The 20,601-nt window shown below is 35.2% G+C and overlaps 1 protein-coding gene across 2 annotated transcripts in view; it reads right to left on the bottom strand.

Annotated features, from left to right (window-relative positions):
- Positions 1-20,601, bottom strand: part of LOC150094884 (uncharacterized) — a 94,553-nt gene that overhangs the window by 18,231 nt on the left and 55,721 nt on the right. Inside the window, exon 4 of one of the 2 annotated variants that reach the window (XR_016550153.1) lies at positions 19,005-19,141. Coding sequence is in view for 1 of the 2 variants with exons in the window: in XM_090411408.1 (XP_090267534.1) it covers positions 19,056-19,141 (86 nt within the window). In the remaining variant the exon portion in view is untranslated. Of the gene's footprint in view, positions 1-19,003; positions 19,142-20,601 lie in introns of those variants that run through there. The other variant, XM_090411408.1, reaches the window with a different exon arrangement.

The raw sequence follows: 20,601 nt of genomic DNA on the forward strand, positions 1-20,601 counted from the left end.
CTCCTGCCAGCAGGCAAACCTAATTTTTTAGGTTTATCTTAAAAAATATAATTTTTTACTATGTATTTGTTTCATAGTTTATGTTTTCTTAACTTACATGAATTACCTGAATAAAATAAAATAAAAATATATTTTTGTTGGATGTCATTGTTTATATAATCTTTAAAAAAAAAAAAAAAACGATTTCGGAATCTAACCCTACTTTTTCTATGTGATTTGAGTCTCACATAACACAATTTATATAATGCAGCATTTCTGTGGAACCTAACATCTGCGTTATACGAGGGTTACCTGTACTTCAATTTGTATCTTAACTTCCAAGTCAGCAGACTTCATTCTCGCCCAGTATGGAAGTGTTAAACTATTTAAGAATATGCAAAAAAATTGACCTCTACTATAAGCCGAAATTGTTCTAGTTTTTTTTTGCTTTTTTTTTCATTTTTATGCAATTTACATAACTGTTTACTATTAATTTCCAAGTATACATATATATATCATTTGTAGAGAATTAGCCAAGAACTAAAATTAGACAAGATTTTTGCATGTGCATCATGAATATTTTTTTATGTTATTTAAATATTTTAGTTATCATCTTTATGCTAAAACCAAAGACTCGACACTCAGGGTAGCCCCTAGTATTATTATATGTATTATATTATTCATTATGTTACCTTTCAATTTTTGTAGTAATGTGCATTTATTTTAGAATACTATTCAAAACATAACATTGCAAGTTTCTTAAACATTATTACTCTACATTGTAAACTAAAGACAGTATTTTTTTTGTTGTTTTCTATATTTCTTTTTATTACCATTTTTCTGAAATCTAGTCTTCTAGTTTTGTTTGTTAATCGATAATCTTTGTTAGTGCATCCTTATTTATTTACTCATTTTAAACACTGTATTTGTATACCAATTCTCTTTCCAGTTTTGGATTATTGTCTGTGGTCATTAGGGGATTATTGTCATTAGGAGAGATACTAAGGGAAAGTGATCAGAGTTTACTTCACTTATCTGTCGGTATTCTTACTTCCGAAAAAGGATTAAAACCGAGTTTATAAAATTGCTTGGTATCTTTAACATAGTATATACCCAAGTTAAAAAACTTTCCATATATATTTATTATTATATATATTATATATTATATTATTTTATATTATTATTATTGTTCCGGGAAACTCCAAGGAGTCGACAGACTCATCGAGGGAGGCCCTAACATCATGTCTGGAACAACTATTCAACATTCACACAGTATCTATCATATCTTGCCTTGAACTCATTCACGGTCGTAGCACCCACAACAGACTCTGGAAGCTTATTCCACTCATTCACCACTCTCCAAGTAAAAAACCTAGCTCTAACACCCTTGTCAACCACGCTCTTGCCCAGCTTCCATGCATGGCCCCTAGTCCTCCCACCACCAGTCATATTTTCAAAAATATCTTCTGGATCAATCTTATAAAAACCCTTCAGTAATTTGAATGTCTCAATCATATCACCCCTCCTTCACCTATCGTCCAATTTCTGCAACCCACAAATCCTCAACCTATTCTCATAAGGTTCATTCCACAGACCTGCTATCATCTTGGTCACTCGTCTCTGGACCCTCTCCACTTCCTCCCCATCACGAAGAAACCCTGGTGCCCATAACTGGGCACAGAAGTCCAGATGGGGTCTTATCAAGGCTCGATACAGAGGAACAACAACTTGCTTCTCTCTGCATGTTAAAGTATTTTTCATAAGCCAAGTGATTTGGTGAGCTGTTTTAGTTACTTTTGTAATGTGCCCATTAAACTTCAACTCCCTATCCACCAGCACTCCCAAATCCCTGGCCTCATCAATCTCCTGGAGTACGGTTCCACCTATGCGATATACTGCTGCTATTCTTTTCACCCCAAAGTGCATAACCTTACACTTTGCCACATTAAACTGACATCCATTTTTCCTAGCCCAGTCCTCCAAACTATCCAAATCATCCTGTAAAATTTTGACATCCTGTGCACTCACAATTGCTCTACCCAACATTGCATCATCAGCAAACAAGTGAACACTTCCTCTCAAATCCTTTCAAATATCATTGATGAACAAACTGAAAAGCGGTGGTCCAAGAACAGAGCCCTGCGGCACTCCACTAGTCACAAGACGTCTTTTTGACTCCACTCCTGAATAAACCACTCTCTGGTATCTCTCCTTCAACCACCCTCCTATCCATCTTACCAACCCTAAATCTATCCCCATCTGCTCCAGTTTACTGATTAGGGTTCCATGTGGTATCCAGTCAAAGGCCTTGGCAAGGTCCAGTAGTATCACTGTAAACCCATTACCCCTATCCAGTTCAGCTGTCACTGTGTTATAAAACGTGAGCAAGTTACTGAGGCATGATCTACCCTTCACAAAACCATGTTGTCCCCCATACAATACCCCATTTTCATCTATCCAATCCTGTATTCTTTTCTTGACTAATTTCTCTAAGACCTTGACAATGATTCCTGATATGCTAATCGGTCGGTAATTTACAACAGCAGTCTTGGAACCACCTTTATGCAGTGGAACTATTTTCCCCTCCTTCCACCCGCTCGGGACTAACCCAGACCCGAGACTCAAATTAAACAAAATGGTCAAGGGTACTGACAATTCTTTAGCTGCTTCTCGTACTACACGAGCTGGTATACCATCCAACCCCACAAATGTATTGACATTGAGGTTATGCAATAGACTACTCACCTCCACTTCATTCACCACAATTCCCGTATAATCTACTGGTTTATTCGTTTCTGCACTGTCACCACCTGGATGATATATTCTTGCAAAGTGCTCACTCAGTAACTCAGCTATCTCAACTGATTCAGTTACCTCCCTACCATCGGCATTCTTTAAAATCATTCTGCCATGTACATTTTTCCTTTTACTTGCTACATATCTAAAAAACTGTTTAGGATTCTCTTTAGCCCGCATAGCCAATGTTCTTTCGTAATCCTTTTTTGCTTTTCTTACCACACTCGTCACCCTTCTGGCCTGTGCTTTATACCGTTCATGTGCCTGCCGGTCACCTTTCTCCTTAAATTCCCTCCATAGTTGTTTCTTTTTTTGCAGCTCAAGCTTAATGGTGTTATTCATCCATTTAACCCCTACTTGATTTATTATTCGGACTCTAGGTATACAGTCAGCCATTGCTTCATGCAAGCACTTCTTAACCACTTCCCATGCACTATCAACTTCTAGTCCTTGCAGTTGTACATGCCATGGCACTGAGCCAATCAAACTCCTAAGCTTGTCATACTTTCCAGCCCGATAATTCCACATGTACCCTGTCTTAATTGAAAATTCTACACCTTTAGCCACCTCCCAAGTCAAGACCCTATGATCACTCTCACCGATTGGTGGCAATGTGGTCATATTTGTTACAGCCAAATCCTCAGATGTAATTACTAGGTCAAGCACTCTCTGACCCCTAGTATTTTCCATTACATGCTGTCGCAGATAGTTATCCCTTAATAACCGCATAAAATCCAATTCCTTCCTCCCGTATGTCCTCTCCTCACTCCAATCAATGCAACCATAATTGAAATCTCCCATAATAATCACCCTCCTTCCACTCATTTCTTCTATTTGCTTGTGCATACTGTCACCACCATCTTTTCCATCACCTGGTCTATAGCAGCACCCAATTGTATATTTAGTTCTGCTAGCCACAATCTCACACCAAATGGCCTCAAATGTGCTCTTTTCTCTATCCTGCAATTCAACTTCTATTCTCCTTGGCTGGAGCTCATCAGCTATCATCAACAATACTCCTCCCCCCATTTTATTCTCTCTGTCATTCCTGAACACACTATACCCATCACATTCAATCCCACTAGCTATATCATCTACAGTCAGCCATGTTTCACTAATACCAATAACCTGTGGTCTGGAAGTGCCAACCATGGCCAAAAACTCTTCCTTCTTGTTCCTAATACTCCTAGTATTAGTGTACATGAATTTAAGACCCCCATTAGCCCCAACCCTACCTTGATGCCTTATATTAACTATCCCACTCTGGTTTGTTGTCCTTATTTGTTCTAGCATATTATATTCATTCTTACATTCAACTGCCTCCCTAAGGACTGTATATCTACTCCCCCCTCCCTTAATGAATCTAGTTTCCCTGAATTTGCACATCCACTACATTCAGCAACACTTTCTCAAGTCTTCTTACACCATAACCATTCAAATGCAAGCCATCCATCCTTTCGCCCATCAAACTCACTCCACACATCCACAAATTCCACACCACTCATCATACATAACCCACGCATAAAGTCATTCGCAATTATGGCCCTCCTTTTAAACATTTCACTGTCATACCGTGGCAAAAGACTAATCATTCTAACTCTCTCACTCTTTTCTTTTGCTACCTCAAACAATTCATTCAGGTCTTCTATCATTTCCATTTTATCTCCTTTCAAATCATTCGTACATGCCACAACAATCATTTCTTTCACCCTTTCCTTTTGCTCTCTAATAGACTCAGTTACATCCTTTATGGTCGCACCAGGTTGGTACGATTTTGTCAAATCCTCTACTAACACACCTCGTAATAACGAGTCTCCATTTTTTTGCTGCTGTTTTGCCCTTTCTATCGCACCATTCAACAACGCAATCTCATTCAATGCATCTATCTCATCTTTTTTATTCTCTGAAAAACCATCAATACTATCATTCACACTTTCTACATTCACACTCTCATAATTCTCATGTACAACCTTGCCGTTTCTTGTCATATTGCTATTTTCTTCATTCTCAAGGTTGACAAAAATATCACACCCACGATCCAAAATACACTTCAATTCCTCATTCTCTCTACATTTTCTACACACATTCAATCCTTTATTATCATCTATCCACACTCCGACTGCACTCCGTAAAGTGTACATTTCACAGCTAGTACACTGACTCATTTCTTTTATACTACTGTTCTTTGATAACGATGGCGAACCATCATTACTGGCCGCCATTTTCCTTCGTACAGGTGCCATAATTATTGCAATGTGTTTTATCAAATAATAAGTTATACACGCCAAAAACACACAAACAGACGCACTAAAATACGCAAGGCAAACAAAACTACGCAATACTAACTAATTTTATCAACGATAACTGAAAATAATACTTATCTTATCAGGAGCTTGCACGAACACTACACACACACTTATAACCTGTTGAACTCCATGACAAGTGGAAAGTGTAGTTAACAAGTTGAAAGTGTAGTTTTAATTAAATTATTAAAAATCAAATCAAGCTATAAGATACAAACGGGCATGACATCCATCACATTAAATAAAACATTCATGATTTCTGTTTGTGTTAATTATTTTGAGTTTTTGTCTGCAGCTTCGTGATGTGACTTTTTTTGGTTTCTTTAATAAATTTAGTTTAATCCTTTATCCAAGTGTGAGCAAACAAAGTTTGCACCTGAAAATATCTTCAGGACTGAGGAAAGGTTTCTTGTTTTGTTTGTGGTTGGTCGCTCTCAAACTGCTATCTTACGGTATATTCCTATACATCTTAGGGTATATTCCTAAACAATTAAATGTTTTCGAGATGTCATATGTGTAGTTTGTTCATTTGAATTTTATGGGTTTCACACTAATGTCTTTCCATATGCAAATATCTGCAGCATAAATATGCTTGGCCAAATGGACTAATTCTTTGATGGCTATGTAATGTCTAAGTGAATATTGAATATGTTCTTCTGGCCTGCTTGTTTTTGATAGAATAAATAAATAAATAAATAAATATATGGGCTGCACTATGGGATCTGTGATGCTTGTAGCTTTCTAGTGAAAGCTACAAATGTGTTCTACAAAAATTCTGAATTCGGAAACAACTTCAACAATGAAAATAACTTCAATCTTGATACTCCATTATGAGGTGAAAATGAAATTAAATGTTAAATATCTTTGTGATAACTTCAGCTTTCTCCTTACAATTTCTTTTAACTGCAATGAATAGGACATGTAGTTGTATCTCATTAAAATCTCAGTCTGAGCTAATTTCATAATTTCTGATTACATTTCTTTCTTAATTGTGGAAAGGCAGCATGCTCTAGGTTTCCCATTGCTATAGAAACTATGGAAACTGTGATGCTTGTAGCTATCTAGTAAAAGTTCTAAGTGCGTTCTACAAAAATTCTTTAAATTCTTTGTTTACGATGCTACTTTACATTCAATCATGAAACTCTTGATTTCAGCCATTGATTTCAAAAATGTGATACTATAAGAACTTTTAAAAGATAAACCAGAAAGAAACACAAATAACAGTTTATGAATAATACATTATCTATTATCTACTTTTCCGCAACATGAATAATTATTGATGTCCGTACTCCTGTTTAAGCTATATCATTGTAGTGCTCAGCACTACACATACTGAAAGCACTACGGTGACCATAAAATGCTAACATCTTAAAAACATTATCAGTGGTCTTTCTGCTTGTTCATAAATAAGGCTCTTTGCATACTCAATAACCGAAAAAAATTGCCCTGACATGCAACAAATCTAAATTATGCTCTTATAAATTGAAGAACGGTTTCATATGCACAAACATTCCATAACTAGAGCAATTAAATAATGTGACAACTACATTATGATTTTAGAACTGTTTATTAACAAAGAGATTATAACATAAGTTCTTGGTTTTTGTACCCTTAAAATTAAAAAGTTTTCACAAAGATTGTTTTAACATTTATGATAATGATATAACAGTGGTGTAAGAGTATAATAATAATAATAATAACATAAATAAAAAAATAATAACACTTTTGGTAAAACCCAAGTTGCATGCTTAGTTAAAACACAAAATTATATGCAATACCACGTAAATAATCATAAATGTCATTAGTTGGTGCAAAATTGCTAACTAGTTTTTTTATTTTCTCTGCACATGCTCTATAGTGTTTCCATCCAGCAGAAACTTCTTGGCCACTTATATATTGTTCAATGCGCAGTTCATTGAGATTTTCTCTCTTCTTAGTGCCTCCACAAATTTCCATATAGTAGGATGACTGGCAGAAATTTGCTGTTCAAAGGCTCTATGCCATCCTTCAATAGAATTGTTCGTTTTTGGCAAGCCTTGCTGAACTGCTTCACAGCAGTTCCACATTTCACGAGGAAAACGTGATGGACGGTGATGATATTTAGTTGGACGCCCAATCCACATATCTTCAAAATAATGAACTGGTTGTGCTTCTATAGGAAAAATGTTATCTTCGCAAAGTTTTTCAAATACATTCGCTACATTGCTAGTAGGAACAAACGCAATAGCAGACAATATCCTAAGACGTAAAGCAAAATCTACATCCGTATCGTATCTTCGTTGGAGACAGCATGCTTGAATTTTATGAAAAATGCATTGACAAAAGTGAAAAAAAGCATCCACAATGTCGAGAATGTAGAAACTAGATTTTGATTGCGGCAATCATTGCAGTTTCAAAATCAGTTAGTACTGTTATCGGAGATACAGACAGTTCTAAATTTTTTTATCTCTCTTAATAATTTAAGGTAAACTTCTTCGGTTTTCTTGAGCAGCAGTGCATAAAACTAGGGTATAGCATTGTTGTTTCGAAGACTATGTATAGTGTAAAGTTGGCTAAAAAGGTGAGGTACAGGTTTAAAGGTCCCGTCAGCATACCAGTGCTCGGGTTGTCTAGAAGCTGAAGATTTCTTTCGGTGCTAAAAATAACAATGCGATCGGCTGTGTGTGTCCAGAGTCAAACAGTAAAGAATCTTCTCCTTTTGTTGTTTGCCTCAAAACGTCTGGAAATATGATATCTTTTCTATGAGTTGGCACAGTTAGACCAAAATTCTGTTTACTTCGTACATTTCGTATCGTCCTTTTTAAAGTATTAATTGCTGGAAGCTTAGCTACACTGAATCCAACAGATGCAGTTGATATGATGTACTCTGAATTATGACATGTATTTCTTGCGCTCTCAAGAATATCATTCATGAATTTGCTTACCTCAATATCTTCAGCATTACCACTATGGTTATGATCACCTGATGATTTAGTAGCAACATCAATCTACAGTTATTATATGTGTGTTGCATCTTTTTCTTTGATATTGTTCACATCTCCAATAAATTTTAGCTTTAACTTCTCTGTCTTTTATGTACAAATAACCGTCTTTATGCAACTTACGCTTGCCCTTCTCGCTATTCACCAAGTGCAGAGGCATCTTGAAAAAAAAAAGTTCCTACAATGCAATGATTGCAAATAAGCCTCGCTGTCAGTATTTATAAATTAGTATCAAAGATGGTTAACATGAAATACCGAACTATGATTGGTTATTTATGTCTCAATCGGCAATGCCATCGGTTACCTCTATTGCAGGATATAATAATGAAGAACTGGTTGCACAGAAATCCCTTAACCTGATTAGTTTTTATTATTAGCCACACCTCAGAGCCACTGTTACCTAAAGCAAGAATGCTTAATTCTTACACACATTATTGTGTGTAATCTTACACACATATGATACACATTACTATGTATCATATACATAGTAATATGTATATGATAATATATGTATATTATCATATACATATATTCTTATTATCATATATGTATAGGATAATAAGAATATAGAGACTAATAAGAAAATAAGGGCAGTTTGTACACACATATTTTATATATCTATAAATATTGTTTATATATTTTTATATCCAGGTAGTTCTTTTTTATCATATAACTGTATTCTGTTTTTAATAGCTGAAGAAAATGAAAGCGAACCACCATATTTTATTTTATTATTATTAATAAAAAAGAAGCAACGGAAGTGTTGAGATGAAAAAAAAATAAGGAACAAAAGAAGATATTAAAATCCTTCATGCACTGAAATATTGTGTCAGCCTGGAAGAAGTACCAGAATCGTTGTGTGTGCATATATAAAATTTTGTCTAATTACCTCCCCCCCCCATTTTTTTAAACAGACTTTGTTCAAGAAGATTGTTTCCCTGAAATACTCTGATTTAATCATCCATATAATAATATGTCCAAATATTTAACAGTTCACTCCGATATATTAAGTTTAGTTTATGTGTTTATTCACATTCAAGTTAAAACCGTAAGTATACTGAAAATAATTTCAGAATACTTACGGTTTCAGCATGCACACGTGTGTGCTTCATAGGAACAATCAAACAAAAAAATCTTTATGTATATCAAGATAGTACAAAAAGATATATTATTATTATTATTTGAGCCCTCCCAGGAGTATTAATCTAAGACAGTAGTTGTTATCAGTAATTATTTTCTTCAACACTGCTAGATATACTACTGTATGTATTATAGGTGTCGTATTTAGATTATTCATTACACTGTATTTTTGTTTTTCATCCAGTCCAGTAATGTATATATCTTTCACTTCTTGTCAAATTTCATTTGCAACTGTATTAAGCAGTTGTTTAATCTTGGTTTCTGATAGTTCATGCTTTGCTCACATATATAAGTATTAGTCTCGCCCATATCTTATATTATCATAATATTTAGCACTATAGCACAAGGAAAAGAGTGAATAATACATTTTAAATAAATGTATTATTCTCTTTTTCCTTATGTTGTTGAGTTTTTATGATAATCTTATAGCAAAAGTGTCTCATAAACAAGGTCTTGTATGCTTTAATTTGTCTTTGTAAGTTTTTTTGACTTGCTTAATTATTCGAACTGCTGTGCAGTGCTTTTGAATTCGATTATTACAATCATTTTCTTCTTCTTTGTAAGTTTGTAGAGGAACCAAAGTAAAAAAAAATACTTGGAAATTACTTTGTTCTATCATAACAGATGCCATGAAATTATATTCTCAGTTTTAATCCTTTATTATTTAATCCTATATATATATATATATATATATATATATATATTGTGATAAAATATGATAGTAATAGTGATAAAAGGCAGCCTTGCGGGAAGCCAGGATTTATTGGTTTTTCCAATTTGATGCTTTTTTCTTTCCCCAATTTGACTACTATGAAGTTATATCTATAAAGATTATAGATTTGGAGTTGCATATATAAACTATCAGCAAGCAAGAATAAGGCAACATGTCACTCATTAAGAAAACAGATGGCTCTTACACTAAAAACCTAGCATTAACGGCAACTATTATTATAAACAAGTTTATTCCTGATGACCATGAATCAACAGATGAAGAAATCCACAAAACTTACAGACAAAGAATGAAAACAATCATAGACACTCCTAGCGACAACTTATTTGCAACTAATGAAATCAAGTCAGTATTAAGATCAATGGATCCAAGAAAAACTCCTTGAGAGAATGGAATAATGAGGCAGTTGTTAACCAAAGCACAGTGGTGCCTTGGTTAACAACGGCCTCAGATAATGATGTACTTGGTTAACGACGAGTGGCTGTAAGAAAAAAATCTCTTGGTTAACAACTCTCAATTATGCGAACCTCTATTCGATCTAAAAAAATGGAATTTTCCGATCGCACTCAGCCACACGGGAGAAGACATTGTCGAATTGAGAACAGCCACGTGTCATAGTTGTGAAGCTCAGATATGTTTGACCCATCATAGCCAGCTGTTTACATTTTCCATTTCTTTTCTTGTGGTGTGCTGTACTTAATTTTAAAATGTGTGGCCTATAAATGCATTTTATGATGAAAATGAGTATTTAAGCATTTATTTTTTATGTGTTGGTTCATATAGACAATAAATCGGCAGGTGCATGTCCCTGTTCGTTTGCCATCAAAAGGCAAAATCAAATTTCATCTGTATAATAATCTATAAACTGCTAATCAGTGTATGTTACGGTAAGTGGTGTATTTAATATCGTCACCTTAAAAGCAAAATGCACTAAGTCAAAAATTGCAGGTTTCGAATTTAACTGTTAACTTTTACTTCAAAAAGTTTTTTTTTTTGAACTTTTACTTTTATTTTTAGGTGATGATATGTTCTTTGTATCCCTTGTCTTAGTGTTGTACAATTTGTAATAATACCGTATTTCGCGTATCTTTTTTTTTATATAGAGTGAATTTTTTTACCGTGTGACAAAATGGGTCCCAAAAAGAAAGCTAGTGTGGGAAACAAAAAACAGAAAAATTTTCTCTATTGAACAGAAGAAAGAAATAATAGCAAAACATAATGAAGGTGTGAAAGTTATGCAGCAAGCTCGAATATATGAAACCAGTCATTCTACAACATCAACCATTTTGGCTAAGAAAGAAAAACTTATGGTAGCTAAGGGAACTTCAAGGTTGAATGTCAGAGGGCTTCTTTTTGAGCAAATGGAAAATCTATTACTCATTTGGATGAAAGAAAGAGAAATGGCAGGTGATACTACACCTCAGATGTAGTATCACCTGCCATTAATTCACCATATGCGGCACAACTGCCACATCTGGGCGAGAGGGAACCCACACACAATTGTGGAAACCCCTTTGCATCAGTCAAAGGTGACAGCATGGTGTGGGTTCACTGCATCATTAATTATAGGCCCCTTTTTCTTTGAGGAAGTCCCCAGCGGTACATTTAGAACTGTTTCTTCACAGGCGAACATTATGCAGCATTTTTAAGAGACAGCATCATTCCTTCCTTGCAAGAAATGCAACCACTCCACAGGGTAACATTCATGCAGGATGGAGCACCTCCGCACATAACAGGTCATGTCCAGCACCTGCTATGATCGACATTTGGCGATGCCCATGTCCTCAGTCACTCTTTCCCACACGAATGGCCACCGAGATCTCCAGACCTTACACCTCGTGACTTTTGGTTATGGGCAACTTGAAGTCACAGGTGTACAGAGGTCGGCTGACGTCATTGGCCATGTTGAAAGAAGCTATTCGCCGCCATGTGACAGGAATTACAGCTGAAACCCTCTTCGATGCTGTGCAGGTTGTCGTGCCACGTCTGACATCCATTCTCATGAATGATGGCCGTCACATTGAACATTTGTAATCCTAGCTGCATTGCTAATTGTGCTGCATCACTGCAAAAACTATTGACACAACTGAAGCGCCACCCGTCGGTGGCAAATGTAACTATTCTGGTAATATAATTTTTCGTTATTAAAAAAAATCCAATGTCTTTCTGTGAAAACAGCATCGTTGTACTGTCTATACTTTTCGAATTATTGAATTTTTACTTTTTCTGTTACTTTTGGATCACCCAGCATATATATATATATATATATATGAAAAATATATCTTCTTTCTTAGCATAAACTTTCATTTCATGATAACATAATCAGGAAATGAAACTGTCTACTGGCAATTTATTCTTACAATTCATTTGTAAATATATAGGCTGTGTATTTTTTAATGCCCGGAAAAGAAACTTTTTTTTTCCTGGAATCATTTATTCATTATTTGGTGCCACAAGTAAACACACATGTGGAGAGCAATTAACTTTGTAAAATTTTTGTGCCTCCCCACCTTCCATTAAAAATTAAAAGATCCTGAAGTACAATAACACTTTACGAATTATTTTATTATACTGCACATTAAGAGGAAATGCCTCTCTCTCTCTTTCTGTAAAAAATATAGTTTATGATCATTTTTCATTAACTTATGAATTTTTATTAGCTAATGCTGCTATTTAGAATTTATGATCTGAGATGTTGAAGCCTAGCTTAATATCATGGCTTTTAAGACGTCATTAAAAGAATTTTTTTAAGGGGAAGGGGCGGCAAAATATGCTACTGCACATGGCGACAAAATTTTTAGGACCCTGGGGGCAGTCCTGGTGAATATGGTGTTTGAGGTAGATATTGAAATCCCAAGTTGTATGTTGTCTATTGGATTTCATAAGCAGGTGCATTATCCTGCAAAAGCAACACGTTTTTCCTTCAGTACCTCCTTCAATTCCTTTAGAGCTGCTGTAACGGTTTCACCTTCAGTCAGCAGGGAAAGTTCTTGCCATTGTCTTTTAGGATATGGATGGTGTAATCCTTACTGTTTGGTTTGAAACTTCTTTGGCCATGAGAACCTCTGTGTCTCCACTCCATTGACTGTTGTTTGTTCTCTGGGATATAGTGAGGAAGCCATGTTTCATCAACGGTTAGAATACAAGCTAAAAAATTTGCACCTGATTTCTCAAAATGATCAAAAATCCCTTGAGATAACAGCATACGTTTTCTCTTTTGGTCGGCATTCAAACCGTTGGGGATACTTTGCTGAGAGTATCTGCATGTCCAGATTTTGGTGGATAATGACACAACTTGTTCCTTGGATGTCTCCAGAGTCTTTGCGATATTTTTGGCTGGCATTTGTTCATCAAGAAGCATGGCATGCACTGCATCGAAGTTTTTAGGTGTGATTGCTGCGGAAGATCTCCCTGACCTGGGAGCATCTGTCTCAGGATGCCCAGATTTCATTTGTTGGTTATACTGGAAGATACAGTCCCCTAAATTCTCACACAATGTTTGGTGAATCTCAGTTGTTGCAGACTTTTCTTGCAGCACGAAAAGCCTGATTGCCCGCACCGCTGTATCTTCGAATTTCTTCAAAACCAGTAACATGTTTTCTTACATATCCTAAATAAAAAACAATAATTATTACGATATCAGGAAACATAGGTGTTAAAGGGTTTTAACATATGGTCTTCCTTGTGGTTAATATCAGATGCTTTAACATCACTTTTTTCTAGATGTTTTAGTCCCCTTCCTTCGTACAGCCTGTTACTTTCAACTGGTCCTTTCACCACGCCACTAGTGACTTCCTATTCTGAGATATCGCAAAGACACATGTTGAGATATCAAAAAGTCCTACATGCTGATTGATATCTAGTTTACTGAATTCCTCATGTATACCTCCAACTCACCATCAGTGTTCCTCCTCCCTCCCCACTGACCTCAAGTTTTGTAGGATGTTATTTTCAGGAGGATGAAATACCTTTATGAAATGTTCTTTTAACATCAACTATATCCACTTCAGTGGATATCATTCACCGCAACCAGTATGCCCTGCCAAAAAAATCGCTTTCCAAACGAAGTAGGATAAATAGTAGTTTACCAAATATAAGTGACCTGAAAGATATATATCTCAAAAAAAAAAAAAAAAAAAAAAAAAAAAAAAAAAAAAAAAAAAAATTGCACCCACATCTTCGCCCCACACGCCTTATAATTCATTTTTCGGTGAATTATGACTGTATTTTCGATATGAATTGTTTTTTGGAGAACTGGACAATGAGACTTATTTGTGCCTATGGTCACACAGAAGGATCTATTAAGGTAGAAGTGGAGGAATTTTTTGAGCCTTCAGAGAAAGTAACTGACACAATGAAAAAGGAAAAGTTGGTCATTGTTGGGGATCTAAATAGCAGAGTAGGAAATGATTGTCAGACATACAATCATTTCCTACTCTAAAATATTTTCCCTCCCAAAATATTTTTGGGAAAATATTTTGGGAAAATTTGGAGAAAAGAGCAAAACGGACAATAATGGCAAATACTTGTTGGATTTCTGCTCAGGACAAGGACTGGTTATTACTAACACCATGTTCCAAAACAAAAATGTGCACAAATTCACATGGAGAGAAGATGCAAGGAATAAGAAAAGTCTCTTTGACTATGTTATTGTTGATAGTGATGTTTTCCCCCTGGTGCAGGACACCAGAGTGTACAGAGGATTTGAAATTGGAAGTGATCACTATTTAGTCTTGAGCAGGATAAAATTCAATTTCATATTGAAAGGAATAACACATAAGAAAGTTTTAAAGCTAATAAAAGTTGAGCAGCTTTCAGATGTGAACTATAGACTAAAATACACAAACATGATTGAAGAAAAGATGAAAGTTTGAGAACAGGATCCAAACCTTGGAGATTCAGTGGCAAGCCTTCAAGAAAACCCTAATTGATTCAGCCAGAGAGCCATGTGGTGAGGTTGTCTGCAAGAATAGAAAAATCAGAACTTCATGTTGAACACAGGAAGTTAAAGAGGCAGTGAAGGAAAAGAAGAAAGCATATCAAAAGTTCCTGGCAAATAAGTCCACTTGTGCTCTTAGAGAATACAGAGACAAATGTAGGAAAGCGAAACACTGTATAAAACTAGCTAAACAAAAGTCATTAGAGGACTTTGGCAAGAACATAGAAAATAAATATCAAGAAGGTGGCAAAATATTCTGGAGGTTGTTGAAGAAGCTTAGAAATGGAAAAAAGAGTGCTGCAAAAGGACTTCGAGATGATAAAGGTGACATGAAAACAGTAGAAAAAGATATCCTTGAGGTATGGAGTAATTACTTCGAAAAATTGCTAAATGAAACAAGCAGTGATAGCACAGTGGTAAAAAAAACACTCAACAAGCATACAGTCAGGAATACATCTCCATACTTGAAGTAGAAAAAGCTATCAAAGGCTTGAAATGTGGAATGGCAGCAGGAGTAGATGATATTCGACCAGAAAAGCTGAGGCATGGTGGTATAAAAGTCTTACGGAGGCTGCACTGCATAGTTCAGAAGGCCTGAACAGAGGGAAGAATTCCCGATGATTGGAGAACAGCTCTCATAGTACCCATATATAAAAAGGGAAATAAAACTGAATTGAGAATTACAGAGGTATTTCCCTACTAAGTGTTTTCCTGGTAAGATTTATGCAAGTATACTTAAGAAACGGTTGAGAAGAATTATGAAAGAAAAGCTTGGTGAAGAACAAGCTGGATTCAGGCCAAATAGAGGCTGTAAGGATCAGATCTTCACTTTACGACAAACAGTTGAAAAAATCATGGGAATATAACTTTTTATATTCACATGGGAATATAACTTTTTATTATATGGTGTCAATGGGGCATTATATCAAGCAATACTTAGTCTTTATTTGAGTTGTAAGTCAGCAGATAGAATTGAAGGAAGTACAGGAAATGGTTTAATGTTAAATCTAGTGTGAGACAAGGATGTACATTATCCCCTCTGTTATTTGTTATCTACATGGATCACATTATGAAGGAAAGTGGTATTAATCAAAATTGGAGATGTTAATGTCAGCTCTTTGCTTTATGCGAATGATGTTATACTTCTAAATAAATTCACTACAAGTCTGCAAGATTCTCTGACTAAACTGAATAACTGTTGAAATAGATATAGTATGAAGGTCAGCAATAAAAAGACAAAGACAATGGAAATAGGCATAACCGCTGAAAAATTCAAATGAGTTGTGAATGGAAAACCTGTGGAACAAGTAAAACATTTCAGCTATTTAGGCAAGATTTTTAGTGAAGATAGTAAAATAAATATGGAAATAGACAACAGAATCAACAAACCTGGTATGGTAGGAAGTCAATTGAATAAATTCATATGGAATAAGAGAGAAATTAGTCAGAACACAAAATTAGCTTTATTTAAATTAAGGGGATATTAAATCTCACATTGTTTTAAAACCGAATAAGATACTCAAAGATTGGAATCAGAGAGTTTCATGACAAATATAGTAAACTATAAAGTATCGGTGATCACTAGCATGGGCTAATGCAAGTGACCCTAGTACGTAGTACAATACCGGACAACTCGCAGCAAAGGCGGTAAAGTTCTGATCGCTATTCTTAGGTATTTTCCATAATGTAAAAACACATTTCCTAGGAAATGTATGCTGTTATTACATTATGGTGGGAGGTCACTACCCAGACCGTCAGCCTTTTTTGAGGCTTCATCAGTGAGTAGCTAGACCAAATTAATACCAAAGTGTATAGTGAAAAGAACTTATATACTCTGCTATACGAGTTCAACCATTAAGATACTTAAATATAAAGAGCTAATAAGCTTCATTTCGGCGATATAAACATTACTTAAATTAAGGGGATATTAAATCCCACATTGTTTTAAAACCGAATAAGAAACTCAAAGATTGGAATCAGAGAGTTTCATGCCGAATAAAGTAAACTATAAAGTATCGGCGATCACTAGCGTGAGCTAATACAAGTGATCCTAGTACGTAGTACAATACTGAACAACTCGCAGCAAAGGCAGTAAAGTTCTGATCGCTATTCTTAGGTATTTTCCATAATGTGAAAACACATTTCCTAGGAAATGTATGCTGTTATTACATTATGGTGGGAGGTCACTACCCAGACCGGTTTCAGCCTTTTTTGAGGCTTCATCAGTGAGTAGCTAGACCAAATTAGCTCTTTATATTTAAGTAACTTAATGGTTGCACCTGTTTGGAAACTCATATAGCAGAGTATATAAGTTCTTTTCACTATACACTTTGATATTAATTTGGTCTAGCTACTCACTGATGAAGCCTCAAAAAAGGCTGAAACTGGTCTGGGTAGTGACCTCCCACCATAATGTAATAACAGCATACATTTCCTAGGAAATGTGTTTTTACATTATGGAAAATAGCTAAGAATAGCGATCAGAACTTTACCGCCTTTGCTGCGAGTTGTCCGGTATTGTACTATGTACTAGGGTCACTTGCATTAGCTCACGCTAGTGATCGCCGATACTTTATAGTTCACTATATTCGGCATGAAACTCTCTGATTCCAATCTTTGAGTTTCTTATTCGGTTTTAAAACAATGTGGGATTTAATATCCCCTTAATTTAAATAATGTTTATATCGCTGAAATGAAGCTTATTAGCTCTTTATATTTAAGTAACAAAATTAGCTGTATACAAGACAGTGTTCAAACCAGTTTTAACTCATGGATCTGAGAGCTGGGTTAGAAGTAAAACACTTGACCAAAGACTGGAGACTGCAGCTATGAGAGTCCTGAGAAAGATTAAAGATATTGCATCAATGGCAATATCATATTAAAAATGAAGATATTAGAAAAGAACCTGACATTGTCAGCATCCAGGAATGCGTTAGGAGAGCTAATCTCTGGTGGTATGGTCACTTAAACAGAATGGGCGAGGAAATATTAGCAAAACATGTGTTCTCTGCCAGGTTGGGAGGAAAACGACCCAGAGGAAGACCAAGATATAGGTGGATTGATACAGTACAAAAGTGCCTTAGACGATAAGCCTTAGACCTTAGAACACAAGGACTACATCCATTTTCGCAAGTACAACCAATCTGGTCTTGCAGACCATGCTCTGGATACACGCCACAGAATACGGTGGAAGAAAGCTACAATAATACACTGTAGCAAATACAAATTCGAAAGACTATTTATGGAATCAGCCTTAGCCCTAAGAAACTCTCCAAACCTCAACAAATTTGGTTGTATGTGACTGCCCGAAATTTGGGAGGCTTACTTCAGCCCAACAGCCAAGAACACCTACTTAGCCCGCTAGAGGGCACCATCAGGACTTTTAGGAGAACAATAGCTTCATCTCTTCATTCTCAGTTGCTGTGTTGTAGTGCCTACGTGATTGTGCCTTTTTTTGTAAGTTCTTTTTGAAGATGGCAACATGATGTTGTTGAAGCATCGGAAATATTTATTAAAGTGTAATTTAATTTATATTTGTATCTACGTTGTCAATTCCTTAAGTGATTTAATAATGCATAACCAACGTATAAGCCTGTTCTATGAGAATTAGACGATAGAAATATCAGATCTCATAATATTGGAGTCTTGACAAGTAACAGACTGATTTGGAGGAAAATTGTAGATAGGAAGTTAGTAATTATGTAAATTTTTCATGTAGGACTATCATATGCTGTACACCCCTTGAGGGTACATGGCAGGAATTTGAAGATGATGAGTAAGCAGGATGATTGTCTCTCACCAGGTGATGAAATTTATCTACTACCACTCTTCACATCCAGGTTCACAGTGGAAATTCATACTGCGTGAGAGCAAAAACATCCAATTGTTTAACTAAATGACCAGAATGGTCACTATCTTGATGCATTATTTTTATTTTTTTAACTTTTTCCTAAGTTTTGAAAATTCACATATTTCTAATGACTCATTAGCTCATCACAGCTGGTAAACTGTGCAAAATAATATGGTAAATAAACTAGCAATATTGTATTTTAATAATTTTTAATAATAAATTGTTGTTACTATTTTAAATGCTAAAAGAAACTGTAGTTTTCTAATATGAAAATTTCCTCCAATACCTGAAATTGCTGAAAAGCACTGCGACTAATAACGGTATATGGCACATAATGTCAGTCATATTCTGAGCCAATAGTAATGCTAATTTCTCCAGGATTGATGAAAGTTGAATGATACCACTGATTAGTATCTACAAGAACTGAAACAAAAATTAAGATGTGCTTATACATACGTAATCATAGTGATTAGTACTTTTAAAATAATTTCATATAAAATGTTATCAACAATATAGGAATATCAGTAACAGCAATAACTTAGTGCCTCCATAGAACAATGAAAGAACAATGGGACAATGCTGCTTTCAACTGGAAAAGATCTGAGTTTGATTCTTACTGCAACAAGAGGAATCAGGGTTGTTTCTCCCAGAAACTCAGGTTTTTTTCATCTCATAAACAGAAAAATCGGCTAAGGGAACGCATGCAGTTTACTGACAAAAAATACTATTGGTGGTGGGCAGTAGATGTACGCTGATGATGGTAATGTCATTGTGAGTAGAGTAGTGTGCCTTCCCACAATGAGTCCTTGAACTCCTTGATGGCGTTACATAATAATAATAATAATAATAAAAACTTGCTTGAACAAGACACCATCTCTGCTTTCCAACCCATAAGCTTTAAGCTGTAGGTACAAATCACAATGTGGGGTGGATGTTTGTGAATGGTTTTGGTAGTAGTAGATTTTCACTGCACATTATGAGGATACCACACTGTTTATTTTGAAGCCAGAAATGGTTTAAAAGATGCTGTTTGATCTTTAGAACAGGATTCCAGGATCATTTATCCCTTAGCTCATCCTACTACCTAACGTGTTATAGGATACTAACCTTTCATGGTGGATCTGGTTATTAAAAAAAAATAAAATAAAAATACTTCAGAAAAACAACTTATGACACTATTTAACAATAAAATACCATTATATTTGAGTAAAAAATAAATATAGCAGTTGTCCCTACATTCTCTCTCTCTCTCTCTGTGTGTGTGTGTGTGAGAGAGAGAGAGAGAGAGAGAGAAAACAATTTTTGCTTGTTTACAGCAAATTTAGTATCCTAAATTTGTGTCACAATAGATATAAGAGGTGAAGAACAGAATAAAAAAGAAAATTATCATTTTTCTGAAATTAACTGGTGAAAAGTAAATTTTTTAGTTACTTTACATTTAAGTTTTAATTAACTTGAGGGTCAAAGCTAGATAACTGAGAGACCTCAGCACAGCCTGTAATTAATGTAGAGAACCAACCACAAATTCTGACCTAATGTACAATCACATTTTGGAAGAGATTAAGAAAATTGTGGAGAAATGTGAAAAAAAAAAAAGCTGGATTCATGCCAAATAGAGACTGTCAGAATCAAACTATTACTGTAGATATAAATAGTTGAGAAATTATGAGAATGTAACAAGAGTCTATATTTAATCTTTGGATGTATGGAAAAGGCAAATTATAAAGAGCCAAGGAGAGAGAGAAAAAAAAAACATGTTCAAAATCCTACAATCAATTACATGATGTAAATGGGATGCACATTATGTAGCCTATACTTCAGCTGTAAGTTTGAGGTTAGAAGTGAAGAAAGTGCATATTGATGTTTAGTAGAAAAACAAACAT

The sequence above is a fragment of the Typopeltis vanoorti genome, chromosome 21 (genome assembly GCF_054136105.1).
Source record: "Typopeltis vanoorti isolate ZY-2024b chromosome 21, IOZ_Tvanoo_1.0, whole genome shotgun sequence".
In the NCBI taxonomy this organism is placed as follows: domain Eukaryota; kingdom Metazoa; phylum Arthropoda; class Arachnida; order Uropygi; family Thelyphonidae; genus Typopeltis; species Typopeltis vanoorti.